The sequence below is a fragment of the Bos javanicus genome, chromosome 16 (assembly GCF_032452875.1).
Source record: "Bos javanicus breed banteng chromosome 16, ARS-OSU_banteng_1.0, whole genome shotgun sequence".
NCBI classification, from domain to species: Eukaryota; Metazoa; Chordata; class Mammalia; order Artiodactyla; family Bovidae; genus Bos; species Bos javanicus.
In genome coordinates, this window is record NC_083883.1 from 4,000,567 (window position 1) to 4,028,508 (window position 27,942).

Below are 27,942 nucleotides of genomic sequence, written 5' to 3' on the forward strand. Positions count from 1 at the left end.
GGGCGGGCGGGCGAAGCGGCACTCGGGCACCGCGCGCGCCCGCACCAGCAGCCGCGAGCCCGCCGGCCGGGGCCATGGGCTGCGACGTCCGGGTGTCGGGGCTGCTCCGCCGCAACCTGCAGCCCACGCTCACCTACTGGAGCGTCTTCTTCAGCTTCGGCCTGTGCATCGCCTTCCTGGGGCCCACGCTGCTGGACCTGCGCTGCCAGACGCGCAGCTCGCTGCCCGAGATCTCCTGGGTCTTCTTCTCGCAGCAGTTCTGCCTCCTGCTGGGCAGCGCCCTCGGGGGCGTCTTCAAGAGGACGTGAGTGCCAGCCCCCGGCCCTTCCCGTCGCCCTCGTTCTGCCTTCTGAGAGGCTCGCGCCGGGGGTCATCCCTGCCTCCGGAAGGCCGCGATCACCCCTCCCCGCCCCGCCAGCGGTGCCCTACCTTAGCCGGAGGGCTGCCTCCCTACCCCCTCTCCCCAGCTCTCTCCCCAAAACTCTCCGGAGACTGAAGGTGACTTCTGGATTATTTATTTGCCCTTACTCACAGACCCAGCCCTCATCCTGCTTATCCCACCCCAACCCCCTAGGGAGAGTGGCAGCGAGCTCCCAAAGGCCGCGGGGTCGCCTCTGGCACAATCCGTTTGAGGTCTGTCCGTAGCCCCTGCCGCCGGGGGCGGAATTGGAAGTGAGGTGGCAGGAGAGGGACTGGACCTCAGGGGCTGTGCCCAGTGCCAGGGCTGGCTGCAGCTGGACAGAGTGCCCTGGGGCGGGCTCCGCTCAGATCCTGAGCTCCACAGCAGCCAACAAAGGGTGTCCCTTCCCCGGTGACCACGGGGCTGGTGGGTCCTGTGTGGTCCTGCTCCTGGGGGCGCCAGGGTTCCTGCATTGGCCTCTGCAGGCAGCACCCTTCTGGCTCTGAGACAAGCAGGACCTTAGCTCTGAGTTCACCGAAGGGGAGGTGCAGGGTGACCCACCCGTAGCTTAGTGAGGTGACCCTCCATCTCTGGCCTGGGGTCCCCCTCCGCTTCTCCCACCCCATGTTACTCCTGCCCGCTGTCTGCCCCAGGGCAGGGCTCTGAGCTCTGTCTGGCATGGCCCCCAGAGGCTCCCCTTTGCCTACTATTGCAGAGCCTCATTCTCCAGGCTTGAATTTGACAGGGCCACCTCCATGCAGCCCTTTGGAAAGGCGGCAGGATCCACTCTCCTGGGGCACCGGGGAGAGGAGACCCAAGCAGGGGCTGGATGACTTGCGAGCCAGAGGCTGCTGGAGGCGTCCCTAGTCGTGGCCTCTGGCTGGGTGGTTTCCTGGACTGCATGGCCTCAGACAAGCAGAAGCCTGGGAACCAAGCCACAGTGGAAGCCTCTGGGGGGATGTGGGGGTGGGATTCTGGGCCGAAGCTCTGCTCTTCAGCTCACTGCTACAAGTGTCTGTGAGGTGGGTCCCCTAGAGCTGATGGGGAGGAGCACAGTGTCCATGCATGGAGATCCCACTTTATGCCACCCAGCTGACCAAACATCATCAATTCATGAGTGATTATCCCCATGGCCAAAATCCTCTTGTAAACCAAAGAAGTCTCCTCTTAAGAAGCAAGTATCCTTATGGACACTAGTGTTTCTGTGGGTTTTGTACAAGAGTGGATGTGTGGAGAACTCAGAAAATCTTAAGAAAAAGCTCAAGATTCTTTCTGATTCTGCCTACAGGTTTCATTAGAAATCATTCAGGGTATTTTTCTGTTTTTGTTTTTAAGTATTTTGACTTACAAAAGCTCCCTTACCTGGAACTTTTTAGAAACCTGTGTAGGGCAAAGAACAGGAAGGGGAATGAGGATAATTCTGAACGGCAGGTTGGCATGCCAGGATTTGCGAGAATAGCAAAGATACACACCCAATTGGGCCGGCTCTTCCTTACCTGCTCAGGACCTCCCTCAGGGCTCCTTACTCAACAAGGGGCTCTAAACAGGCAGTGGGAAGGGTCTTGGCACAGGAAACTGGCTCAGGGAAAAGGAGGATAATCATGGTAGCAATAATAATTTGTTTTTTTTGAGCATTTAGGCCATGCCAAGCACTGTTCTTACTTGGGCTTCTGAGGTGGCGTGGTGGTAAAGAATCCACCTGCTAATGCATGAGACACAGGTTCGATCCCTGGGTTGGGAAGATCACCTGGAGAAGGAAATGGCAATCCAGTCCAGTATTTTCCCAGGAATATTCCTTGGACAGAGGAGCCTGACAGGCTGTCAAAGAGTCAGGCATGGCTGAACACACAAGCCTGTAACTTCTTTCTTAGTAACGTTCTTGTATCAACTCATTTAACCTTCACGACAATCCAGTAGATAAGGTCTATTATCTTCATTTTGTGCGGAAGGAGGCCAAATCACAGGGAGGTTAAGAAACATGCCCCAGGTCACAGAGCTATTAAGCTGGCCAGGATATGAACCCACACGTTTGTGTCTAGAACCATATAGTTTGGAAATGCCTCTTGCTTTTTCATAAAAAAGCAAGCTGACTCATAGTAGTCAGCTTCAGCTCTGCAGGGTACAAGTTATACCGTATACTCTCCAGGCAGAGGCATACAGTCCATACTCATGGGCCGAGTATTCTTAAGCGGACACTCCCAGGGAGGAAACTGTGGCCTTCTGGGACCTCCTGCTGGGAGTGAGGGGTGGGGGTCGGGTAGGGCAGGGGGAGTATGTCCCATCTGTGATTCAGGTTTAAATTGTGAACCTCAGTCCTCCCACTGCAAGACAACATGTCCTAATCCTGTCCCTTGGTTAAGAGCAAAGTAGACGTCAGTGGAAGTAGAGGGAGGTCACAGGAGTGGCCTGTGCGCAGACAGGAGTCATCACCTACCTAGAAGAGCTGGACAGCTCATCACAATCCTCCATCCCTCAAAGCAAACAGAACCTCTGCCAGCCTGAAATTGGCCTCTCAGCCTCGACTCCTTGGGGCCTCACCAGAGCTAAAATGCTAATACGGCTGCTAGTGCTTTTCCGCTTAAGTGATTACTGCCAGTGTGCTGCTAGTTCTGCAGTGGGGGAGTTGGTTTAACAAACTGGGACGGGAGGGCCAGCTGTTGCGAGGGAGTGAGGAAAGTGTGGGATGGCACACGCCAGGGAGGGGAGAGTCAGAGCAGCTCCTGCTCGGGTCCTGCCCAGTCCTTGGCCTGCACTGAGGAGCAGGGCTGAATTGGCTCTCTGGTTGCCTCCACGAGAACGTGCTCTGGAGGGACTGGGTGTGGAGAGCCTCAACATCAGCATGGGTGCAGAGGAGGGCAGGCGCCCTCTTCTTGGGGGGACCAGCTCTCCCTCTTTTCTGACACAGGTGGAGAGCTCGAAGCAAGCACTACATGTAGGCCGAGAGGGGAGAAGGGTGTGTTTAGGGCTAGAAGAAGCTGGACACAACCTTCCTTAGAGAAATCTTATCAAGAGCAGGAAACTTTTCAGAAAAAAACCCAAAGCCACCTAGCTGGCAGGGTGTGTAGATATGTGCTTTGTCAGACAGGAAGAAGGGGTGGGTATTTAGACAAAAGGTTGGGGTTTTGTTCCTGGTTTCACGGGGACCTGTCTTACAACCCTGGGCAGTTTGGGAGACCCCTTGATCTCAAAGATATCAGGGCAGATAAATGACTTTCAGAGCTTCCCCAAACTTTCCCCAGCCTTGCCTGGGTGTCTCCTCTGCGTGTGTGCTCTTAATTGAAGGCTTGAGTTCGTCTTCTCTTTGCTCTATTAACTATCTTTTTCTCTACCTTTCTTTTTTTCCCTCAATTTCTTACAAGTCCCACCTTCCCAAGACCCACCTCTGACTCTCCCTGCCCACTGCATGGAACCCGGTCTCCGTGGCCATTTCCCCAGGCCACTCTCTGACCTACTTCCCCAGGATGCTGGCTCCCCGCGGTCCTGGGAACACAGTGCGAAAGCCAGTCCCCTTCTCTGAGCCAGGCCCGGGTTGGTCTCCCATCTAGAAAGCCTCCTCCTCTCCCGCCAGCAGCTTGTCCACCTTCCAGCATGCAGCAGACCTGGGCTTGAAAAATCTGTCTCCACGGGAGATAGCATCTGGCCCAACAGTTTCACTCCTAGGTATATTCTTCAAAGAACTGAAAACATGTCCACACAAAAACTTGTACATGAATGTTCATAGCAGCATCCTTCATAGTGGCTATTCATAACAGCCAAATGTTTATCTGCAGATGGATGGGCAAACAAAATGTGGTCTGTCCACACAATGGAATATGATTCAGTCATAAAAAGGCATGAAGAACTGACTCATCCTATAAGTGGGTGATCTTTGACAACGTTATGCTAAGTGAAAGAGGCCCGTCACAGGAAACCACTCTTATGGTGCCATTTTCATGAAAGTCCAGAGTTGGGAAAATCTTTAGAGACAGCAATGGCAACCCACTCTAGTACTCTTGCCTGGAAAATCCCATGGACAGAGGAGCCTGGTAGGCTCCAGTCCATGGGGTCACTAAGAGTCGGGAACGACTGAGCGACTTCACTTTCACTTTTCACTTTCATGCACTGGAGAAGGAAATGGCAACCCACTCCAGTGGTCTTGCCTGGAGAATCCCAGGGACAGGGGAGCCTGGTGGGCTGCCATCTATGGGGTCGGACAGAGTCGGACACGACTGAAGCGATTTAGCAGCAGCTAGAGACAGAAGGTAAATGAGTGGTTTCTTAGGGCTAAGGGTTCATGCAGAGAAGAACAGGGAGTGACTGCTAATGGGTGAAGGGTTTCTTCTGGGGGTGATATAAAATGCTCATAGATCATGGTGATGAGTTCATAACTCTGAATACATTTTTGAAAAAACACTTAATTGTGTGCTTGAAATAGATAGTTTATGGCATGTAAATTATCTCAATATTTTTTAATTAAAAAAAAATCTCAAAACCCATCCTAGCCTTTAATTCAGTAATTTAACAAATATCTCTTGAGCTAGACCCTGTTTTCAGGGTGAATATGACACAGGTCCCTGCTCCTAGGGTGCTTACATTCTGGAAGACTATTTTGGTGAGATGAAGGAAATAAAGCAAGGTAAGGATGTGGAGTTACAGAGTTGGGGTTACTTTAGCTCTGTGGGGAAGACCTCTCTGAGCTGACACCTGACTGCAGGAGAGAGCTGTGCAAGCAAAGAATGTGGGGAGAGGTGTTTCAGGCAGACAGGGCTACAAGTTTAACCGGTGTGCAGGGGGCACTCCGTGTGGGCCCAGCACCCACCAGGCCAGGGGACGTCGTCGTGCGAGGGTGCTGCCCTGATCTGGGGCTAACAGGGCAGCTGCCTTTGGCTGAGATCCCTCCCAAGTCAGGCTCCCTTGTTCCTCCTTCAGGGTCCCCTCAGCCTTAGCAGAGGGTGTCAAACAGGCAGGGGTGTGAGTGTGGGGGTGACCCTGCTGGAGGGCTTTCCCCTACCCCTCCTTCTGGGTGTCAGCCCTGCCCTTTCTCCCAGGCTGGAGCAGAGTCTGCAGCCCGCCCTTGCCCCTGTGGGGGTGGAGAAGGTCTGGATGCCTCTGACGCCTCCTGGGTCTGCCTTCTGCCCCTTGCCCTTCGGGGAGGAGCTTGTCCAAGGTGGACAGAGGGACTCCCTTGCAGTAGAACTGTGAAGGGAATGTGGCCGCCTTCTTCCCCACACCCAGGCAGTCGGGGGTGGGACCCTGGCTGACATCTGCCTGTTCAAGCCCTTCCCCTGTTTCGGAGCCAGGCAGCCCCGCCTCTTATCACAGAACCAGAAAGGCCAGTGCAGGTGCACGGGGGGTCACAGGTGCCCTCTGGGCAAGGCCAAGCCCCGGGCTGAGCAGTCAGCCGTGCTCAAGGTCACGTGGCCAAGGGGGGCGGCAGCTCAGCACTGCCCGCCGAGAGGGCCTGACTGCTCCCGCCCCGGTCTGTACCTCCCGTGTGGGGCCGTTAATAAGTAACTTGGACATTTCTCCGGCTTCCTGAGGAAGGGCTCCCCAGACTGTCTTGGGGGACCGGGGCCCTTCTTTCCACTGGCCTGCACTGGCTTCAGAACCCAGGCCAGGGAGGGACAGGCAGTGACACCACACTGGCCTTCTCCCGGGTTGTGGTCAGAAGCTGGGTCCCCGCGGGGCTTGTCTCACACCTCTCTCATCTGGGCCCGCCTCCCGATGTGTAAAATGAGGGTAGGGCTCTTCGGTCCTTGGTGCCACTCTGGCAGTTTCCGGGCCAGCCTCGCAGGATCACCCGAGGGCCTGGCAGCGGGAACCAGGGGCAGGGCCAGGGATCAAGCAAGAGCTGGCTCCAAGCCTCTGACCCTGAATGCCGAGTGGGCTGGTGTGTCCCCCTGGGGCAGCCCGGGACCTGCAGGTGAGCTGCAGATGGCTGAACGAGGGAGGCGAACAGCTAAGCAGAGGGGGACAAGCGGACATCTCACTCCCTCCGCACAGGAGCCTTGCAAGGAGGCGCTCACCATCCTCGACGTACAGCAGAGAAACTGAGGCTCAGAAGGGCTAAGTGTAAATGCCTTGCCCCGAGCCACCCCCTGGGAACTGGCAAAGGTGGGCCTAGGACCAGTCTTCTGATTACAAACACATTCATGCTGCCAAAGCAGCAGTGACCTTGAAGAAAAGTGCAAAGTGTTAGTCGCTCAGTTGTGTCTTACTCTTTGCAACCCCATGCATTGTAGCCCGCCAGGCTCTGCTGTCCATGGAATTCTTCAGGCAAGAATCCTGGAGTGGGTTGCCACTCCCTTCTTGAGGGATCAAACGCAGGTATCGTGCATTGCAGGCAGATCTTTTACTCTCTGAGCCACCAGGGAATGACATTGTTATTCTGTAATTTTCAATTACCCACTTTCTTAGAAGCGACCCTTGACCAAATCATTGTGACCAGGCCAATCAGTATATTTCAGTCTGGCTCTAGGATGTCTCTAGGACTCCTTTTTTCCTGACAGCAACATTACCATCCTAAAGAAATTTGTTCAGGGTGATTTTTGGAATGACCGGGCACAGCCCCACTGAAACAGCTGGGGAGGGTGAGCGGCCTGGGATGCAAACCCAATGTTCTTTGAGTTGCAGCTGTCCCCATTTCCTGGGAACTGGTCTTCACCCCTTGGCTGCCCCCACCCCACCCCACCCCAGGGTACCCCAGGAACCCAGCTGGCAGGCTGCAAGCCCAAACCACGGCCTGAGGTTGGCAGGAGCTGGCCTGGCTTGGCCCGGGGTTAGCAGAAGGGACTTCCCAGGCCAGCCTGCCTCCAGCCTTTCCTTTCCTCGAGTTCTCTTTCCATCCCTCTCTCCTGTCTGTCCCTGGGCCTGGGAACAAAAGGGCCCCCTCTGGATACTGAGTGTCCCTCTCTAGAACAGCAAAGTGAGAGGGTGCCCACTGGAGAGAGGAGAGGCCTGGCAGGGCTGCCCACTGGCCCCCAGCCCTTCTGAGCCCCAACCCTGTCTCCCGAGCCACCTGCTGTTTCACTCCGCACCTTCTGGCCACCTGGCCCTCTAGACTCTTTATCTCGTCACCTCTGTCTCCTTCTCTCTGTCACCACCATACCATAAGCCTGCTAACTGTCTCTGATCCCTTTGTCCAGGCCGTGCTGCATGGGGTGATAAGACAGGCCTTCCTCAAGCATACCCATCTCACTGGCAATATTTAGCAACCCCAGATCAAACACCTCAGGGATGGGGTCCAGGGACAGTCCAGCCGTGGGTCCCACAAAGAGCAGAAGGCAGCAGTTTCCTTAGGAAACTTGCGATGGAGCCAGCATTATCGGGAAGCAGTTGGAGCTCCCGGAACGCCAGCAGAGAGTCCACTAGGTTCTAGCGACTATAGCCGTTTGCTGCGCTTTCTATGTGCAAGGCTCTGCAGAACCTGGCCTCATTCATGCTCCCCTCTCAGCCCGGCGGGGTCTGTGGCCCAGCACCTGCCTTTTTACACACACAAGTGTGTGTGCACACTCCTCCATGGGAAAGCAGCATGGCGTAGGGAACAAGTCAGCAGCCCTGGGCGGCGGTTAGGGATCTGTCCACTGCTTTCTTAGCCCTCTCCTAACCGTCTCTGATCCCTCTCTGACCTTGGTTTCTTGTGAGTCACACGAGGCCCAGTTGCAAGGTCTAGCTCACAGCCTTATCGTGTGCACCGAATGTCCTGGACGCTGTGAACAAGTGTCCTTGTTCTCATGCCCACCTAACGTTAGTTCTCCCTTCTTTCCCCATACCTTCCCACACTCCCACCCCTCTCAGCTCACCGACCCCAGGTCAGGTGCCCCCAGGACTGTACTACAGGCTGCTTAACCACTCTCATCCTGGTTTTTCAAGACAGGAATGATAGTGTTTTTCCAGACAGCTTTAGGAGTAATACTTTAGGGTAATACTTTACCTTTTTGTACTCGGGGCATCTGTGCTTTACCAGAAAGTGGTGAGTGAGGAAGTGGCAATGCCAGGTCCATGGAGTAGCTCAGAGGGGAGACGTTGAGGAGGGGACAGGGACCCTCTGCTACCCCTGAAGTCAGGCCACCCCGGAGGCTGCCCAGTCAGTCTTGTGCAGGGAAAGGAAGGGGAGAGAGCTGTCTGAGAGGCCTGTTGGCCTGCGAGGTGTGGGCATCTTCTCTGTGCCAGTACCGGGAGACGACCCAGCGGGAAGCAGGAAGCAGAAGCACGTGAAGCTCGGGGAGCAGGCGGCTGTCCGTGCTGGAGGCCAGGGGTGCGGGGGGAGCAGGACGCTGGCTGGGGTGGGGACCTGAGCAGGCGTGCCCACAGCATGACCGCCTCTTGCTCCCCTTCTGGCGGCTCAGTCTCCCCTGTCTTCTCACACACAGCTCTGAGCTGGGAGTTGGCAGGGGTCACAATGGGTAGACTAGCCTGCAAACAAGAAAACGAAGAAATAACGATCCACTGCTATCAGCAGAGCCCTTCTGATAAGGGATTTAATCAAAGATGGAACGAGATGAAAACAGCCCAACAGGGTCACAGGCAAGAACTCCTAGGAAAGGACAGTCTGAGGGGTCTTTTGAGGCCTCTCGCTTGTCGTCAGTGAGCTGGAAATGCAGGTCTTGACGTGTAAATACTGACTCTCACTAACCCCCTTGACCCTCCAGGTCTGGAGAGCCAGATGGAGGTGCCTAGGGCTCTCCAACTTCTCATAATCTGAGGTGCTTCCTCTACAAGCCCTCCCTTCCAGAACCTTCTTCCGCCCACTCTCCTCACCCCCCTGCCCCCACCTTAGCCTTTCAGACTGGCCCCAGAAAACACGAGGCTTCCTTCCTTTCTCGAGAGTCTGGTTGCTGGGCAGGTGCACCCGAAAGATCTCAACAAAGCCGCAGGCTTCCATGCAGTGTTCACTCACTCAGCAGCTGCTCTGGGCTCCTCTGGGGAAAGCTCTCCACCCAGACACCGTTCCGTGGGGAAGGCTGAGGGCCTCGCTTCTGGACACTTGCTGGGCACGTAGAAGGGTCACCAGATTACCCAGATACCCAGGCTGAGGGCTTGGTTTGGGCAGCTTGGGCCTGGCGCCTGCAGAGGGCCCGGTGTGCCCTACACCTGTGTGTGGCGGGGGTCTGGCTGCCCTCCGGGGCCCACCTCCAGCCTCACATACGTGGCACAGCTCCCTGGAGATGCTCAGAACCAATTCACCCCACACCTTCCCTGAGAGGGATGGAGGTATCTTCGCATCATAATTGTTTATCAGCAAACAGTTTAAAGTAAATGATGCAAGATCACTTTTGTAAGTCCAATAATAGCAATTATGCTTTGTGAAGCGTCCCTCACATGGTTCTCACGGCCACCCTGCGCGGCAGGGACTATCACTGGAGGAGACCCAGACATCTTGCCCACAACCTATAGCTAATAAGCGAGAGAGCGCCACAGCTCCCCTCACCCTGGGACCAGAGGATGAGAGGAATGTCTCGGCTTCCCTGGGGACCTACCCAGCGAGTAGATGGGGCTGGGGGGGTCCTCACGCGAAGGGCTGCAGCCCCGTCCACTGACCTCGCCCCCCACCCTGCAGCCTGGCCCAGTCGCTGTGGGCCCTCTTCACCTCCTCCCTGGCCATCTCCCTGGTGTTCGCCACCATCCCCTTCTGCCGGGACGTGGAGGTGCTGGCCTCCGTCATGGCACTGGCCGGCCTGGCCATGGGCTGCATCGACACCGTGGCCAACATGCAGCTGGTGAGGATCTACCAGAAGGACTCGGCCGTCTTCCTCCAGGTGAGCCCCCGGCGGGCCTGGGGCTGGAGCAGGGCAGGGCGGGACTCAAAGGAGCTTCCTCAGCCCTCTCCGCGGGCCGAGTGTCCCTTCCTCACGGCCAGGACGGTGACCTGGAAAGAGCAGCAGGGTCAAGTTCAGAGTGCCCACTTCCAGCTGGGCCATACTGGCTGTTATCTCTGGACTTGGATGTCTTCATCTCTAAAACGGGGTAATGACCATTGTGCTCAGAGAGTCACAGGAATCTAGGTGCTAATGAGAAAAGGCTCTTTGTAAATTGGGAAGAAGTGTGATGGAAGGACTTGCTGTTCTCTCGTCTCCTCCTGTGTTTCTTCTTACATCCTTCTCCTCCCTGTTGCCCAGGACTCTAGTCCAGCCCTTCCCTTTATCAAGCCTTCTTCCCTTTTGGGTGTTACCTAGTGGATTCTAGCATGGGGATAGCCCCAGCTGAGGGTTAAGCTTTGGGAAAGAAGGGAGGGAGGGAGGGGTTGGTCACTGTCACCAAGTTATCTCAAGCAGGAAGGTGGGGACAGGAACTTCACTCCTCACCCCTCCTGCCTCCCACCCGCTGCTGCTCCCAGGCAGGGGCTCCCCAGATGGGACACGCCGGGGGGTCATGCAAAGCCTGAGCCATGCCTTCACCACCCCCAATTCTCTTCCCCCGCAGGTTCTCCATTTCTTTGTGGGCTTTGGTGCACTGCTGAGCCCTCTCATCGCCGACCCTTTCCTGTCTGAGGCCAACTGCTTGCCTGCCAATAGCACAGCCAATGCCACCTCTGTGTTCCATGCCTCCAGGGTCCTGGGCCGCCAGCACCCTGAGGCCCAGCCTCGGTCCAACCGGACGCTGCCTGGGCTGCCCTCGCAGGATGGGGCAGGGACCCGTGTGTCCTATGCCTTCTGGATTATGGCCCTGATCAACGTGAGTGCCCCTGGGCAGGGTTGGGTGAGGGCTAGTGGACAGTCCCCTACCAGTCCATACCAGCTCCCAGTACAGATTCTTCCGTTTCTGAGAAATGGACTGGGGCTGAGATATGCCTTCAGGAAGATGGGAGAGCCGACCCCCAGAGATGAATCCTGACCACAAGGAGTGCAGGAGGTCACCTCTAAGGCCCTTCGGTTGTGGCATCCTGGGATTGCGATTCTCCAAGGAGGTAAACAGTGAGCAGGTTTAGCACCATCACATCAGGGTCAACTTCCGAGTCCTCGGAGCTCCCTTAAGGCAACCAGCTCTCCTCCTCCACGGGCAGGCGCAATGGACCCTGGGACAGAGCCCTGCAGAACACGCCAGGCTCCCCTCTGGGGTCCTCAGTCACTAGTGGGCTTCTCCTGTTCCTGCTATGAGGTGGGCCCCCGTGGAGGCTGGAGGATGGACAAAATGACCTCCAAGGGGCCCCACGTGATGTGGCTGCCCTGGTGGGGACAGAATAGGGAGACCACCGCATGGTGGCCGGGGCGGATCCCGGGGCTCTCTGCACCCCAGCTCGCATGCTCCTCTGCCAAGTCAGGGCTGACTCGCACTTGGCTGGAAACCCCCAGGGGCCCTGCAGCCTAGGTCAGCCCAGGCTGGGGCCAGAGGGAGAGGATGGGGAACCCCCACCAGCTCCTGGCCAGCTTAGGGCCGATGGCTGGAAGCAGCAGGGGCAGGCTCTGGGGTGGGGGTGGTCTGCCCCCATGGGGTGGAGGTGCAACAGGCCCTGGGGTGGGGGGTTGGAGGTGCAGCAGGCGCTGGGTTGGGGGGGGTGGAGGTGCAGCAGGTGCTGGGGCGGGGGTGGTCCGCCCGGCCATGGGGCGGAGGTGGAGCAGGCCCTGGGGTGGGGGGTTGGAGGTGCAGCAGGCGCTGGGGTTGGGGGGGGTGGAAAATGGAGCAGGTGCTGGGGTGGGGGTGGTCCACCCGGCCGTGGGGTGCAGGTGCAGCAGGCGCTGGGGTTGGGGGGTGGAGGTGCAGCAGGCGCTGGGGCGGGGGTGGTCCACCCGGCCGTGGGGTGGAGGTGGAGCAGGCCCTGGGGTGGGGGGTTGGAGGTGCAGCAGGCGCTGGGGTCAGGGGGGTGGAGGTGGAGCAGGCGCTGGGGCGGGGGTGGTCCACCCGGCCGTGGGGTGGAGGTGGAGCAGGCCCTGGGGTGGGGGGTTGGAGGTGCAGCAGGCGCTGGGGTGGGGGGGTTGGAGGTGCAGCAGGCGCTGGGGTCGGGGGGGTGGAGGTGGAGCAGGCGCTGGGGCGGGGGTGGTCCGTCTGGCCGTGGGATGGAGGTGCCTCATAGTTTATCAGCCTGATTTGGAGTCTGCTAGTCTTGTCACCCATCCCAAGGCAGGCAGGCCAGGCCTCAGAGTGGCGCCATACAGGTAGCATTGAAAGAGGCCTTTGAGGACACCCAGTCCCACTAAACAGTCAGACCGTCACTGGCTCCAGGGCCTGATAAAGGGGCCAGTAAGAGACTTGACCAGGCTGGAACCCTGACTTCCGGCACAAGCCCCTCCCAGCTGCCTTGTAATCAACTGCTCATTTCCCTTCTCTTTTGTAACTTTCCCTGTACCAGAGTCCTCACGGGAAGGCCTCAGAAGTGCACCCCTCTCCCTCTGCTCCTTCTGTTTTCTTCCCATGCCCATCATTGTTTGGGGAACAATGCAGCTTTGGGCTTTGTCCTCCAAGGGGGACCTAGGAAGGCAGAGTGCCCTGTCAGTACAATGTCAAGGCTGAGACTCTGGGACCAGGAGGCCGGAACGTCCAGCCAGCTTAAGCCTGAGGTCTGTTTTCTCTTGCTCCACGAGGTACAGACTGGAGGCACTTTGTTTGCTGCAGGATTTCCGGACTTTTTCCATTGGTTTGTGTCTGAAGATAAACAGTCCACCCCAGAAGAGAATGGGCTAAGCATGCATGTGGGCAAATGCAAACACACAGGCCAGCCCACCTGGCATCCTCTGACCTTTAAAGTGGAGCCTCTCTTTCCTGAATGGGCTCCTAATAAAGACCCAGTGTGTTCCTGCTGGCAACATCAGCCAACCCTGGTGAAGTCCTTCCCACCACCCACCTCTCTGGAAAGCCCAGCCTGAGTGAGCACACCTCTTTTACAGCTGTTTCCCCTTGGCCTTCTCCCAGGCATTCTGCTGCCACAGGGCTCTGCATGTGGGTTTCCTGTTTCCCCCATCAGACTGGAGAGAGGGCTTCACCTCCCGCATCAGACCCAGGACTCCGGAGGCAAGGGCCATCTCCTCCATTCAGGCCCAGTTTATTGCTCTAATGCTGCTGGGGTGTGCCTGACTGACATTAATAAGTGGAAGGAGGCTTCCAAGGTGCCCCCAGGGAGGTGCCAGCACAGAGGTGGTGTTTAGGTGACTTGGGGAAATGCCTGTGTGAGCCAGCCTGTCTCCAGGCAAGGTAGAGGCTTGCCCAGGGCAGTGCCAGGCAGAGGCTGGCAGCTAGCTGATGTCTGCGCCAGCTTTGCCTGTGAGCCCCGAGGAGCCTATTGGCCCCTGGGACACTTCTACAGCTCCCTGGGCTTCTTCTTCTGAAGCAAAAGGAGCCGGGATGCAGTTACAGCAGGAAGGGCAGAGGTTAGACTTGACGAAGGACTTCCTGGCAGCAAGGGTGGTTAGACACAGGCAAGGCACCTGAGGGAGGCGGTGGAGGCAACTCCAGGAGAGGATACATTTCTCATTGCTCTGGGGAGTTCGTAAAACCTAAGCGACTTAACACAAACATCAGTCAGCCTGACTCTGGGCTCTGCGTGCGTGTTGCTCGTAGCATGTATTTCTCAATCTAAAGGAGTCCCTGCCTCTGTTTACCTTGAGGGCAGTCCCTATGCTTTTGTGAGGTATATCACCCAGAACAGCCCCTGACATGGAGATAGCACTGGTCAGAATCAGGATGCCTAGGTGCCAGTCTAATTCTGCCTCAAGTCAGCTGTGTGGCCCACACTAATGCTCTCAGACCTTCCCACTGCAGCAGGTTTAGACTAAGTGATAACTCTGAGCCTCAGGTGCCCCACCTGGAAAGTAGGTTTAATGATTTCCCCCAGCACGTTTTACAGAACTGTGATGAACAAAAGCCAAACTCCTTTCTAAAGCATCACATGCTCTACCAGCGTGAATGAGTGTGAGGGGCCATTTCCAGCCCTGCTCAGGACAAGGATGTTGGAAAGGAGTTTATCTCTTGCACGTCCTGTGCCAGCAGAGGCCCCATGTGAGTCCAAGCTTCGCGTGTGAGAAGCACCTGTCTCAGGGAAATGACTGCGGTTGAAGTCTGGCAGCAATTACAGCAAGCCTGCAGGGGTCGAGGCACCTCGCTATCTGAGCTGGGGTTGGCTCTCAGGGGACGCCCTGTGGAAGGAGCCGTCGTCTCCCAGGACCGTGCAGACCTTGGCCACACAGCCAGGCGGAGGGGGTGCAGCAGGCCTGGCTGGGAAACGGGCCGACTGGCGGGGCACGGGCTCTCCTGACCCTCTGCTCACCCCCAGCTCCCGGTGCCCTTGGCTGTGCTGCATCTGCTGTCCAAAGAGCGCCTGCTGGCCTGCTGCCCTCAGAGGAGGCCCCTGCTGCTGTCCGCGGACGAGCTCACCCTGGAGACACAGCCTCCTGAGAAGGAAGACGCGTCCTCGCTGTCCCCCAAGTTCCACCCAGGTGGGGGCTCTAAGGAACCCTCAGGCTCAAGGCCCCGTTCCAAGGCTCCCCTGCTAAGCCCTTCCGCCCAGAGGGCGGACGTGGATCACAGGTGGTAATGGCTGGGAAAAAACCCTTGGCCCTGCTGGTCTCGGGGTGTGGGGAGGGGCAAGAGATGGAGCAAACGGGCCAGGAGGAGAGGACAGCAGCTCCTGCCCCCTCCCTGCCTCACCCTGGCAGTGTGACCTCAGGCACCCTGCCTGTGTGACCTCGGGCACGCTGCCTGGCCTCTCGGAGCCCTGCTTCCAACCGCCCTGCGAAACGGATGGGGGCTGTCCTCATGAGCCGTCGGAAGGTGGGAGGCAGGAAGTGGTCTCCTTTCTGCCAGAACTGAGACCTGTCCCCCATTCCTGTGTCCTGTCCAGGGCACGAGGACCTGTTCAGCTGCTGCCAGAGGAAGAACTTCAGAGGGGTCCCTTCTTCCTTCTTCGCCATCCACATCACAGCCGCCCTGGTCCTGTTCATGACCGACGGGCTGACGGTGAGCCTGCCCTCGGAGGGCGCCCCTCATGGGGCACCCCCTGAGCCTCAAGTCCGGGCATGGAGAGAGAAAGGAGGTGGATCAAGGTTTCCTAGAGACCGCACCTCTAGTACAGTCGATCCAAGTGTTTAAACCCAGTATAAGTCCCAGGGAATAGCCTCTCTAGAACTGAATACAGCCTCTTGGAACTATGGTCTTCTGTGTCGTTCTGTTTTTATTTTCATGAACCCTGTGGATAGGAGACTCTGGTGTGTTACATTTTTTTCAAAGGGGCAGTGCCCGGTTCCCCCAGGTAGAGGTCATGCCATATAGACGCTAGGGCTTTCTGCTTCCTGGAACACATTCCAAGCCTCGGCCTCTCAAGCCACGTGGTAAACAAGCTGCAGGCAGTGTCCGGGCCCAGCTAGCTGTTCGGGCCACCAGTGACCTCTGTTACTCTATTTACTGCCTTTCTCCAGAAACCTCTGCAGGATTAGATTAGGACCGTTTGCAGCAGCTGCTTGATTAACTGGTTGCCATATGAGGGACTCTCCAAAGAAAAGGCCCTAAAGGCCTAGATGAACTGGTAGAAAGTACTCGTGACAGAACTGGTTGACTTCCAACGCTCAGTGTGACCTTGGGCAAGTCACTTCCCTCCACCCTTTCATCTGTAAAATGAGATGCCTGTACACACCTTTTTTAGCTGCAGTACCCTTCCTTTAGCAAAAAACCTTCTGTGGAATCCTCCTAAACGGGGCATGTGGTGAAACTCTGCTCTGGCTGAGGGGGGCGGAGCCTGCCTGCCTGCCTGGACCCTGTGGGGCTCCTCTGGGGCCCAGACACGCCTTCCTGAGCCCCCGGCTCCCGCGGGCACCGTCTGCCCGCTGTGCCGCCCAGGTTCCAGCCTCAGCTCAGGCCTACAGGCGCCGGGTGGAGCAGGGCCGGTCCCCGCCGGCCCAGACCACGCCTGCCCGGCTGGGGACGCTGCAGGTGTGCTCAGCGGGACCCGTCTCCCCACAGGGCGCATACTCCGCCTTCGTGTACAGCTACGCGGTGGAGAAGCCGCTGTCCGTGGGACACAAGGTGGCCGGTTACCTCCCCAGCCTCTTCTGGGGCTTCATCACCCTGGGCCGGCTCATCTCCATTCCTGTCTCCTCCAGAGTGAAGCCAGCCACCATGGTTTTCATCAATGTGGTAAGCGGCCCCTTTCACTCCTTGGAGACCCAGAAGAACCATTCACCCTGTGCCACAGCCCTGCCCCAGGACACTTTCTCAGACTGGACTGTGCCCCAGGTTGTGGGGTTGGGGGGGATGTCGGCGTACAAGGGTGGGAAAGATATGCTGGGGTGGAAACCCAAGGCATGAGGCCCACTTGCATGGTCTTGGAAAAGCCCTTTCCTTTCTCTGGGGCTCGGACTTTGTACCCACTGAAGAAAGAGGCTATGGGAAGTGACTGGTGCTGTGTCAGGAGCAGCTCCCTGCTGACAGCCTGCTGGATGAGGAGGGAAGCAGTGCTGACCTCGATCCTCCCTGGTTCACCCTGGTGCCCAGGGGGGTCAGAGCGCTGTGGCCGGCAGAGGCACCATCTCGGGGATGGCGCCTGGGAATCTGCATCTTGCAGCTCTCCCAAAGTGGCACGTAGAATGACCTTCAAGGAGCTAGTCTCTCTGGAGGTCTGGGCCTGAGAGGTGGTTAAAACTTTTCATCCTGATGTGTATCCCTGCCACCACCTATGACAAAGGGTCCAGATTACAGATTCCTATAAGGTGGTTTAGCCCAACTTCTGACCAGGGCTCAAATCACCTCTATAATACCGCTTCCAAGGGGCCCCAAAGTCTGTCTAAACACCCCTAGTGAATGGAAACTCACCACCTCTCCAAGAAGTCCAATCCACTGTCAGAATGTACTTTCTTGAGTTTCTAGAGAAGAGAGGGTTGGGAAATAATGTAGAGGCTCTTGCCTGGAGAATTCCCATGGACAGAGGAGCCTGGCAGGCTACAGTCCACGGGGTTGCAAGAGTCGGACACGACTGAGTGACTAAACCACCACCACCACCACCATAGAGGCCAAAGGTCATGAGCCCCAAGAAAGGCCCTTGGATTCGGCCTTGTGCTGACTGATAACTTAAAAGAAAGAACTTTTGTTCAATGTAGCTGGGAGGTGGGGGTGGCGTAGAAGCCAACCTCAAGGAGTTGAGGGTGGGAATTCCCTGGTGGTGCGGGTTAGTGGTGAGGACTCATTGCTTCTACTGCAGGGGGCATGGATTTGATGGGGGCTGAGAGCAGGGAAGGGAAGGGAGAGGGAGAGAAGGAAATAGACGTGTGAGGATTACAAATATGTCTGAGCTGAACAGGCTTGTTTGACAAGAGTTGGGTGGTGTGGGTGCGTTTGCAGGCAGAGGAGAAAGGGAGGGAGCCTGTGACGACACCGTGTCAGAGGGAATGCGAATGGGGAGGCCGGGGAGAGGCGAGGGGCTGGAGGGCAGTGTGCTAAGCTCAGGAAGAAGAGGTCCAGTTCTGTGGAGGGGGGTGGAGCCATGCAGGTCCCCCCGGGGGAGAAGATGAAGGTACAGAGGCTGCTGGTGGCCTGGCTCTCCAGCACACGAGGCCAGATGCTTAAAGACAGAGTGACTCTGGGTTTGGGAGAAAGCAGGAAGCTGGAGGCCTCCACAGGACTCAGGCACTGGCAATAAACTCACCCGGGGTGCTGGATTTAAAGAGGAAAATCAGATTCCTCGGTCCAGGTCAGACTTGGTGAATCTGAATGTCCAGGGGTAGGGGCTAGCAATCTATATGGTCAACAGACACCCGGGGGTGGGGGTCGGAGTTGGCAGGGGCGGTGTTCCCGTCTGTCATCAAGAAGTTTGGAAAAACACTATCCTACAGCAAGTGATTCCCAAATACATTAGCCCCCTCACCCCTGCTGAGGTGCTTTTGGAATATACAGATTCCTGGGCCCCGGCCCCGGGGAGTGGGGGAGGAGTGGAGTGGAACCCGGGTGTCTAAGTTGTTTTTAAGCTCTTCAGGTACTTTTCTTGGGCAGGTTGCTGGGACCATAGCTGAACCGCCCTGAACAGGCTGCAGCTGCCAAGTCTCAAATTCACCGCGGTTTCTTCCCAGATTCCGCTCCGTTTTAAATTAAGGGTTATTCTGCTCTTGATGTTCTCCTGGATCTCAGCAGTCACTCACAGGTTGATGAGCACACACGCTCTGTGCGGGGCCCTGCAGGGAACGGCTGGGCTGCCGCGTTCTCTAAGAGGAGCTCTCTGTGTTTAGGGCGCTTCCAGTTGGCTAGGGAAGAGGATGGGGAGAGGGAGTCTGTGTCCTGGCTGGAAGGCAAGGCGAGGGTGAGGGGCTGGTAGGCAGCTGGGGAGCGGGCTGAGCGCCAGTCTGCTCCCCGGCTGGCGGGCGGGGCACGCCGAGTAGGGGCGGAGTTGCTAATTTGCCCTGGCATCCTGCGTCTTCTGTCAATCAGGCTAAAATAAGAGAGTGACGTGGGATTTGTTGTTGTTGTTGCCACACCTCGCAACATGTGGGATCTTAGTTCCCCATCCAGGGATCAAACACACCCCCCACCCCCCATTCCCCCCCCCACCCCCCCCACCCCCCCCCGCCCCGGCGATGGAAGCTCAGGTTCTGAACCGCTGGACCGCCAGCGAAGTCCTGAGTTAGGTGTTTTTCAAACGTGCCAAGTGTAGCGATTCTCAGGTGACTCTTGGAGGCCTGGTGCAAGCGGAGGGGAGCAGGAGAACGCCCCTTAAGCTTGCGCGGCAGGCCGTCCGCGAGATGCCGGGGCTCCTCGCCCTCCTCTCTCCGGGTCTCTCCTGTCCTCTGCGTTCTCCTTCCTTGGCAGACGCCAGCTGGGGAAGGTGCAGTTCCCGCGCACTCCACAGGGCCGTGCCCTAGTCACACAGCCCGCCAGGGGCCAGGAGGCGTTTCTCACGTCTGGAGACGGACAGGCTTTCCTTTCTCAGCGGCCACCCAGCTGCTCCCCAGCTCCTCAGCGCCCCCATCTCTGCTGTGACAGGTCGGCGTGGTGGCGACGTTCCTGGTGCTTCTTGTTTTCTCGCATAACGTGGTCTTCCTGTTCGTGGGGACGGCCAGCCTGGGTCTGTCCCTCAGCAGCACCTTCCCCAGCATGCTGGCCTACACCGAGGACGTGCTGCAGTACAGAGGTGAGCCCCTCCTTCCTCCGCCTTCACCCTCTCCCTGGGGCCTTCCAGCCAGAAGGTCCCCGCCCACCTCCTCACTGCCTGAAAGTGGGAAAGGCTCATAAACCGTGTTGTTCCGACCAGCATGGCCCCCTTCTTTCAACATATGGTGGTGGATGGTGAGATTTCAGACCACAGACCAGCAGTGAGCACCTCTTCCCCATCTTCTTTTTCCCCATAGTGGTTGTTGGTGGTGGTGGTGGTTTAGTCGCTCAGTCCACCCTGTGTGACCTGGACTGTAGCCTGCCAGGCTCCTCTGTCCATGGGATTTTCCAGGCAAGAATACTGGAGTGGACTGCCATTTCCTTCTCCAGGGGATCTTCCTGACCCAGGGATCGAACCCAAGTCTCCTGCATTGCAGGCAGATTCGTTACCAACCGAGCATGTTACACAGCTGGCATTTTGTGTAACATGCATGTGCTGGAAATTCCAAGTTCAAGGAAAAGCAAATATGCATGGGAAGAATTATAGCACAGGGAAAGGGTTTTATAACTTATCAGTAAAAGTAGCTCCTTGCTTTGTTTTCTTGTGGATGTTGTTGGAAACAGAGGATTGGAACAATGACTCCACATCTGATTCAGGGTTGTGACATGGCTTCTTTGAAAACCTCTGATTCTCTGAACTAATCTTCCCTTTCTGTAGCCTCCCAAGTGTGCATAGCAAAGATCTTTTTCAGAAAAACAAGTTAATTAAAAATAATTATGTTTTGAACATTTAATGTTACCCTCAGACACAATCAGAGATTCCCTAGAGTGTTGGAAAACCACCACTAAAGATGAGTGATTTCTTTGGAGCAGGAGTGGGGGCAGTTGGTGTCTGGGGGGCTGGGGTGTGGGGCAAGACGGGATCAGAGCAATTAGTGCTACAGCCCACCCATCCGCTGAGCTGATCCTGAGACCAGGATCCTTGAAATCCCAAACTTCAAAGAAGTAAATGAAGGAATGAGCTGATGTGGGTATCACACGTCACCTAGTATATCCCAAGAGGTTAAAGGGATCAACAAATGTTAGAGTTTAATGATAATAACAATGTTATGTTGGTTGGTTCTGCTGCAGACAATCACTCAATCCCTCCTCTTTTCTCACCATCCTTGCCTTGGTTCAGGCCTTTAACAACCTCTCACCTGCTTGGAATAGTTAATGGAGCCCACCTTTTCGTGATTTCTGATCACCCCCATCCGTGCTGTGGCAGCTCTTGGCTTGTCTCCTGGCCTTCCGATTTGCCTTCATCAGAGGTTCTCAATGTGGTTCCACATTCAAATCACCCAGAGCCCTTGTAAACAGAGCCTGGGTTTCATCTCCACACAGTCTGATGTACTCGAGCTGCCGGGTGATGGTAACGTGTAGCCAGGGTGAGGGCCACTTCCTGGGCCACCACCCTCTGCAGATGCAGAGGGACCACTTGGAAATGCAGAGCTGCTCACAGTCCTCACGCCTTCCTCCGGAGCTCTCTCCCTTTCTGCAGCCGCCCTGCCTGCTTCCCCTCAGAGGCTGCCTCATTCAATCACCTGCCATCCCCTGACAGCACAAAACCCTGCCATCCCCCGATGGCACAAAACCCGCTGTCTATCTCCACCGTTTCCCGCAGTGGGGACCCTCGCCTGGAACGCCCTCTCATCTGCCTGCTGGTGCCCCCACCTTCACACCCTCAGGAGCCTCTCTGACCCCACTGGGAAGGCAAGCCCCCTCCTTGTCCCTGCCCCGTCTCGCCTGTCGGTCCCACCTCGAGACCTTCATCCTAACATTATCTGCTGCTTCTCGACATGCACCCTAAGTGCACCAGCAAGGGACGGAGGCAAGAAGGCTGCTTTGAGGTCAGCAGCAGACCTGAAGGTCCGCCTTGCCTCCTTACCTTCTGGCTTTGTCACCTCGTGCAATTCATCTTCCTCCCCCCTTCCTTTTAGGGTTGTTCTGTGCGTTAGAGGGCACGCAAAGCTCCTGACTCAGCAGCGTAAGGTGCTCACAGGTGCTCAATATAGGTGTTAACTCGGATGAGTCACCTGAGTGCCCTCAGGGTTTAGCACAGTACCTGCTGCACAGACGATACTGAGAGGTTTCTGATTGTCTGAGGAGAGCAGACACTCACACGGGTGCTAGGGACCATCTAGAGACAGGCTCACGGAGGGGACAGAGGACTGAGCTGGCCCAGGGTGGGTCAAGTCACAAGAGCAAGGGCGTGCTGGGGAAGGGAGGGGCAGGGCAGTGGGCAGTGTGAGAGCGAAGGCTGAGACGGGGGGACACCTACGTGGGAAGAACGGGGGCCTGGAATGCCGGAGGAGATGATGCTGATCTCTGAGTGTCTAGCATATGTTGGTGCTGGCGACAGGCAGTGATACAGGCCGCTGAACTAAAATTCAAGGTGCGGCCTCTCTAGTGGGCTTCCAGTCTGTGAGGGAGGCTGCCTGGCAGCCAGGGCGGGCGGAGGGGGCGCTACATGAGAGCCGGGAGCAGGGGACAGAGGGAGCACAGAGGAACAGCAGCTAATCCAGGTTCAGGGCTGGGGGAGATGATAATGAAGGCAGTCTCCAATGACGAATGAATTTTCCAGACCAAGAGGAGGAGGAGGAGTGTTCAGGAGAGGGTGAAGGCACGTGTCAGAAGCTGGCTATGAGCATGTGTGCAGATTAGCAGACTCAGGAGTCTCTCCTGGCAGGAAGGTGGATTGTGAGCAGACAGTGTGACAGTCTGAGCTTGCAGTGGGGCAGGTGATGAGGGCCCATGCAAGCCACATTAAAGCATCTGCCCTGACCCTGACGGCAGGGTGAGTGAGGGTTTAAGCAGAGAACCGGCATGGTGTTGAGGCTTGACTGTGGGCAGCGCTGTGCTGAGCGCTCACATGTGTTTGCGTCAGGGTTATCCACACAACAGCCCTGAGGAGATCCCATGCCCGTTTTACCAAAGAGACGGGGAAGGAATTGCCTGAGGTCTTGTAGTAAGTAGGTGGTGGAGCAGGCTTGGAACCCAGGTCTGACTCTGAAGCTTGGGCTCTGAAGGTCTGTGCCACGTGGCCAGGTTGATCAGAAGCTGGCTGATTAGTGCAATGCCAGGGAGTGAGGCCTGCCTGGCAGAGGAGAGAGGGAATCTTCCTGGAAAAGTAGTTGGTGTTCACAGTGGGAAGGGCCCTGAATGCCAGGCTAAGCAACTTGGAATAAATGCTGAAGATAATCGTGAGTAACTGAAGGTTTCAGAACAGGGAAATAATATAATGGCAGACCCAAGCATGGTGAAGGGCTCACATCTGAGAAACCTCAGGAGTCCACCTGGATTATGCCAGCGGATGTGTCTCCTTAACTTGCCATCACTAAGCCCCATCCTTCTCTCCTGCTCAGGCTGTGCGACCACAGTGCTGGTGACAGGCGCGGGCATCGGAGAGATGGTCCTCCAGATGCTGGTCGGCTCGGTATGTCGGGAGACCCAGGGCGGGGGGATGAGGGGCGTGGCCCTCCAGGCAGTGAGAAGATGTGGCCAGCCCCTCCTGAACCCGGCTGTCCCTTCCCCGGGCCTCCCGCATGGCAGGCAGGGCCCCACTCCGTCTGTGTCGCCTGTTTCCGCTTCTGAGCCACCCCTGGAAGCTGAGCCTCCAAATGCGGGAGTGGAGATGTGAAGGGCCACGAGGCATGGTCCAAAGCAAACACAAGCCGTGTCTGGGAGCGGGGCCAGGGGCCCCGTGGGAACGTTTAACTCTCAGAGCCCGGGACAGGCTTGGGCTGCAGGCCCAAGAATGGAGTTCCTTTCCATCCCCCTAACCCCCCATTCCCTGCCCTACCTCTCCTCACCTCTGGCCACCCTACAAAGGGCCCAGTTTTCCTGCACGACTCCTGCCTGATCAAGGGCCAAGTCGCCCAGTTCTCTTCAAACATACCCACGTTTCATTTGTTCAGCAGGGGAAAAAAAAAACCCATCTGCTTTTTAGGGTAGACTATAATGTAGATATTGTGATGCTTGTTTTTAGAGAGGATACTGAAACTCAGAAATTAAGCGACTTGCCCTCAGTCACACTTCTAATAACCAACAGAGATGATGTCCAGAGTTAGGCCTTTCAGTCCCTGAAACCCCTCTAACCACTGCTTGATTCTCCTCTCCCTTCGCGCTGCTGGACCAGGGGAAGAGCTCTCCCTTAGGACACCCTCTGCGTCGAAATGAGGTGGCACCTGGGCTTCACCACAGTGGAATCTAGTGCAGGAAGACATGAGGGATACAGAGGAAACGTGCTAAGTGCTAAAGCTGGGGATGGGCCCATGGGAACTCCATGAAACACACTGGCGTATGTTTTACATTTTCCATAATAAAAGGATATATATATGTACATATATACACACCTTCTCTGCAGAGTTCTGCTCAGGGCCTGTGGGTACAGAAACACCTAATATGACTGGAGTTTTAAGGAAGAGATGGAGATTTTCAAAGCGTCCAGGACGTAGGGCTGAAAGGGACTGCAGGGGTCAGCGGGTCCAACCGCTGCTGCACAGCAGGATTTCTGCTACCTCCAGAAATATAACCTTGAAACGAGGCCAAGATGTCCCTCCTACCTGTGTTTCTGTCTATAGGTGTGGCGGGCCTGAACTTGACTGAAAAACCTGCCACGGCCTGAGAAGGCGCTTCCTCCAATACATCTTCATGTGAGGTTTTGATGGCCTGTATCTCTGTGTTTTCCCCTTTGGCAGATATTCCAGGCTCAGGGCAGCTATAGTTTCCTGGTCTGTGGTGTGATCTTTGGTGGCTTGGCTTTTACCTTCTATATCTTGCTCCTGTTTTTCCACAGGATGCACCCTGGACTCTCATCAGGTAAGGAAAGAATCTATTTCTACACAAGAGGAGGAAAAGAGAGCAGGGGGGTGTGTGGGAGATGCCGTGGATCTTAGCACGCCACAAATGATGTTCTGTTCCAAGTAAAATGCAAGGAAATGTTTATTTTTCTACAGCTTCCTTTCCCCCTTCCTGCTTTGCCCTGCGATTGTCCGCTCTGGGCTCCCAGGGCTGGAGGGAGCGGGAGAGGCTGACTCACGGCTTCTCCATCAGGAGCGGGCCATGGTCTGTGACCTGGCTTCCTGCATCCCACCAGGCCCGGGGACCATGGGCCAAGAATCGCTTTCCAGCCTGGGCCGAGCACTGAGAGGCAGAGCCTGCCTCCTTGGCTGGAACTTGGCCCAGAAGCCTAATTGGTCATCTCTTTGCAGTTTGGGATTTGACTCCAGTCCAAGTCTCTTTCTCAAAAAGAAGTCCTCAGGCCAAGTGGCACAGAAAAGCTTGTTCAGGACAGAGGCACCCCCTAAGAATAGTCTCGGTCCTAGAGCCCCCAGGCAGGGGAAGTCCCAAAGCTATTTTCACAACCCTGAAACCTCACTTGCCTTTCCACCCAGAGCTCTCAAAATCCCAGCAACTGAACCAGCTGTGCATGTAGCCAATTCTTAAGAGAAGGTGCCCAGGCAAACCCTCCTCCTCATCAGTGAAAGCAAAATACCCCTCACAAAGACTGAAGGGCCACAGCCTCAGCCCTGTCCCTCAGTAGGCGGACATACGCTCCCTTTAAACATCAGTGTGAGGGCCCCAGTCAGCACCCGCTGCAGCCTTGAGCCGGAGGTGGTAGGACCCATGTGGTCCAGTCCAACCTTAGGCACGGTGCCTTCTGTTAAGCCACCGTTCAAGAAAGATTTGCTGAATATCCAAGGAGTAACACTTAAGGAGTTCCCTGTTCACAAAAGACAAAAAGAAGTATATATTTCCCAAGCCCTAGACACTAGTCTAAACAAACTGCCTCCACCAACTAGCTTGCCAGAATTAGTAGGTCTAACTTTCCACTTGGCTCCCTGATGTGAGCCAGTGAATAGCAGGGAAACAAAAAGCCTGGGTAAGGTCTTAGAGTAAATAAGGGCTAATCAGAGCTGCTGCAACGTGCTACCTGTCTTCTCTCTCTGGTAGGTCCTACTCGAGACAAAGCACTTGGAATGGAGAGCCTGGAGAGCTACCAGAGGTAGAGCTAGGAGGCGGAGGCAGGTGAAGACGTCCAGTCTCCTGAGCAGCAGCTCAGCTCAAAGGGCTGAAGAAGCCAGGGTGGCAGCAGAGGCACCTCTCGACTCCTTGGTTCTCATCTTCACTGATACTGGGTGGGGTAAAAGAAATTAAATTGAGTTCTGTACCCGGACCTCCCTGGGCAAATCATTAGATGTTTACCTGGCTGTTCAAGTTGCTCTCCTCTTCCCTGGCTCAGACTTTTGGTGAGAGTGAGTCAAGATACTCAGCTGGAAAGGAAGATAACGAGACGCTTCATCCATTGGCCACCTTCTGCATGAACCACACCCTGAGTTTGAAGATCACTCTTGGTTGAAGTTTGAAAAAATAAGTTGAAATTATAAAGAGCAATGATCATTGCTATATATAGACAGATTTTAAGTTAATCAAAACAAACCCCAGGTTATTCCTTGGCATGCTCAAAGGACTGTGCTTTTACTTATTAATCATCCAAAATCCCTCCAACCCCTGCTATCAGTAGTTCATCTATAGTCTAAAACATCGAAAGGAAAGTTGAATCTTGCTACCTTTGGGACACTAATTCAGCGGTATGCTGGGCTAGCTCATACCAGCTTATAAAAGCCAATTGTTAAGTTTTCATTTTGAGAGCTAGTTGTTAAACATAGCTATTATTTAAAATTAGAGAAATTTATTGCCTTTGTTTTTTAATGTAATTTATAACTACTCAGATGGTAATGGAGAAGGAAATGGCAAGCCATTCCAGTATTCTTGCCTGGAGAATCTCATGGACAGAGGAGCCTGGCAGGCTACAGTCCATAGGGTCGCACAGAGTTGGACACAACTGCAGTGACTTTGCACGCACGCACTCAGATGGTAAAGGATCTGCCTGCAATGCAGGAGGCTCGAGTTCAATCCCTGGGTCAGAAGCATCCCTGGAGAGTGGAATGGCAACCCACTCCAGCATTCTTGCCTGGAGAATTCCATGGACAGAGGAGCCTGGCAGGCTACAATCCATGGGGTTGCAAAGAGTCAGACATAACTGAGCAACTAACACTTTCACTCAAAAGATATCATCTTAATTTTTTTATACCTATGCTCTTGAGGCTTATTTATTGTACCTGCAGGGTAGAAATACTATATAAAGGTATCCTTCGGTGTATATCTTTCCAATTCCACTTTCAGTGATAACAGGTTAGTGGCTTGAGATCAGCCATGGTGAGAGTATTTATGGTGAGAAATTGGCAAAATCATGACTTTATTGTCTCCTTGGAGAATCATCTGATAAACATTTATCAGCATACCACTGCTAATCACCAATGCTAATTGGTCCAGAAGCTGTCTGAGAGAATGCGATGGAGCTTCTGCTTTTCTTACTGACATTGAATAGCTTAGAAAAGGCACAGAAACAGTACTAAGAATTTCTCAAAAAATATCTAATTTAAACTGTACATCTTCCATAGGGGAAAAAAAACTATACCACGTCAGAGTTCTTTTCTTTAACAAAACCTGGACGACTGAACACCTTGAGCTGTGCAGTATAGTGAAAGCAGTTCAGTCAAGGAGTACCAACTCTTGTCCAGATCAAGTCCTGCAGTCACAGAGAATGCAGACTCAGCAACCTGGAGGAGCTCTGAGTGTGCAGACTTCTGGAAGCAGTGAAACCGCCGCCACAGGGGCTCTCTGTTAGTTTACCTGCACTTCCTCTGTGTAAATACAAATGTATGCATATAAATATGCAGAATAAGTGGGTCATGGCTCTCAATAACCTGTCCAGGTGGAGCATTTACCTGCCCCACATTAAAAGGCTTATCGTGGAACCATAAGCATGGTCATGTAAGCCAGCTCCATCTGCCCTCCGCGTGGTGATGAGAACCTGGCTAGAGAGAGAATCCTGGTTCAAGCCCTGGCCTCAACTTGTGGACGTGTGGCTCTGCACAGATCACTGAGGCCCTTCCAGCCTTGCTTTCTGTACCTGTAAAGTGATATTTCTAAAAGAACACTACCCTACCTCAAAGGAATTCCGAAAGAATTAAGTAAATTTGTGTAAAGCAATTATATGCCTGACATAGAAATTTGCTTAAAAATGGTGAGCCATTTTTATTTTGAAAACCCCCCCATTAGCAGCTTAGAAACTGTTCATATGTTTGGTATGTATTTACTGTAAATCAAAAGATTCAAAATCTTTTGAAAGCTGGTGGCCTAGGGGTATAGTTTTAACTATGTCCATAAATACTTATTTTATGACAGCCAAATTTATGTATGTGCAATCTAACCTTACTGAGTGAGTGACCTGGGGAAGAAGAAAGCAGCTATATTTTCCTTGTGTTTTTCCAAGAAAACATCCTTTTCATACAGATTTAGAAGAATCAATGGTTATATCTAAGGTGATCATGATTAAATTTGTGAATATAAAAAACAAGACTGAAACCAATCTAAGAGTATCTTTCCTAAAATAAAATATTTTAAATTTAATAAGCCTGTTGTCCATTATGGACAATCGATCCTTTTATATACGCTCA

General features: G+C 55.0%; 1 protein-coding gene and 1 long non-coding RNA gene across 3 annotated transcripts in view; one reads left to right on the plus strand and one right to left on the minus strand.

Annotated features, from left to right (window-relative positions):
• LOC133227497 (uncharacterized) overlaps positions 1 to 220 on the minus strand; it is a 57,601-nt gene extending 57,381 nt beyond the window's left edge. The window contains exon 1 of the long non-coding RNA XR_009729846.1: positions 134 to 220. This is a non-coding gene — a long non-coding RNA (uncharacterized LOC133227497). The remainder of the gene's footprint in view (positions 1 to 133) is intronic.
• On the plus strand, positions 1 to 27,898 carry MFSD4A (major facilitator superfamily domain containing 4A). Of its 2 annotated transcripts, XM_061382020.1 has the most exons (10): positions 5 to 304; positions 9,939 to 10,137; positions 10,802 to 11,053; positions 14,583 to 14,745; positions 15,150 to 15,265; positions 16,265 to 16,438; positions 19,271 to 19,418; positions 22,783 to 22,853; positions 24,118 to 24,238; positions 25,373 to 27,898. In XM_061382020.1, exons 1-10 carry the CDS (start codon positions 75 to 77, stop codon positions 25,426 to 25,428), a joined length of 1,530 nt encoding a protein of 509 aa, XP_061238004.1. In that variant the 5' UTR covers positions 5 to 74; the 3' UTR covers positions 25,429 to 27,898. The 2 variants fall into 2 exon arrangements, with proteins under 2 accessions (XP_061238005.1, XP_061238004.1); XM_061382021.1 differs by lacking the exons at positions 24,118 to 24,238; positions 25,373 to 27,898 and adding an exon at positions 24,001 to 24,110 and having other exon boundaries at positions 1 to 304.
• The last annotated feature ends 44 nt before the right edge of the window (positions 27,899 to 27,942 follow it).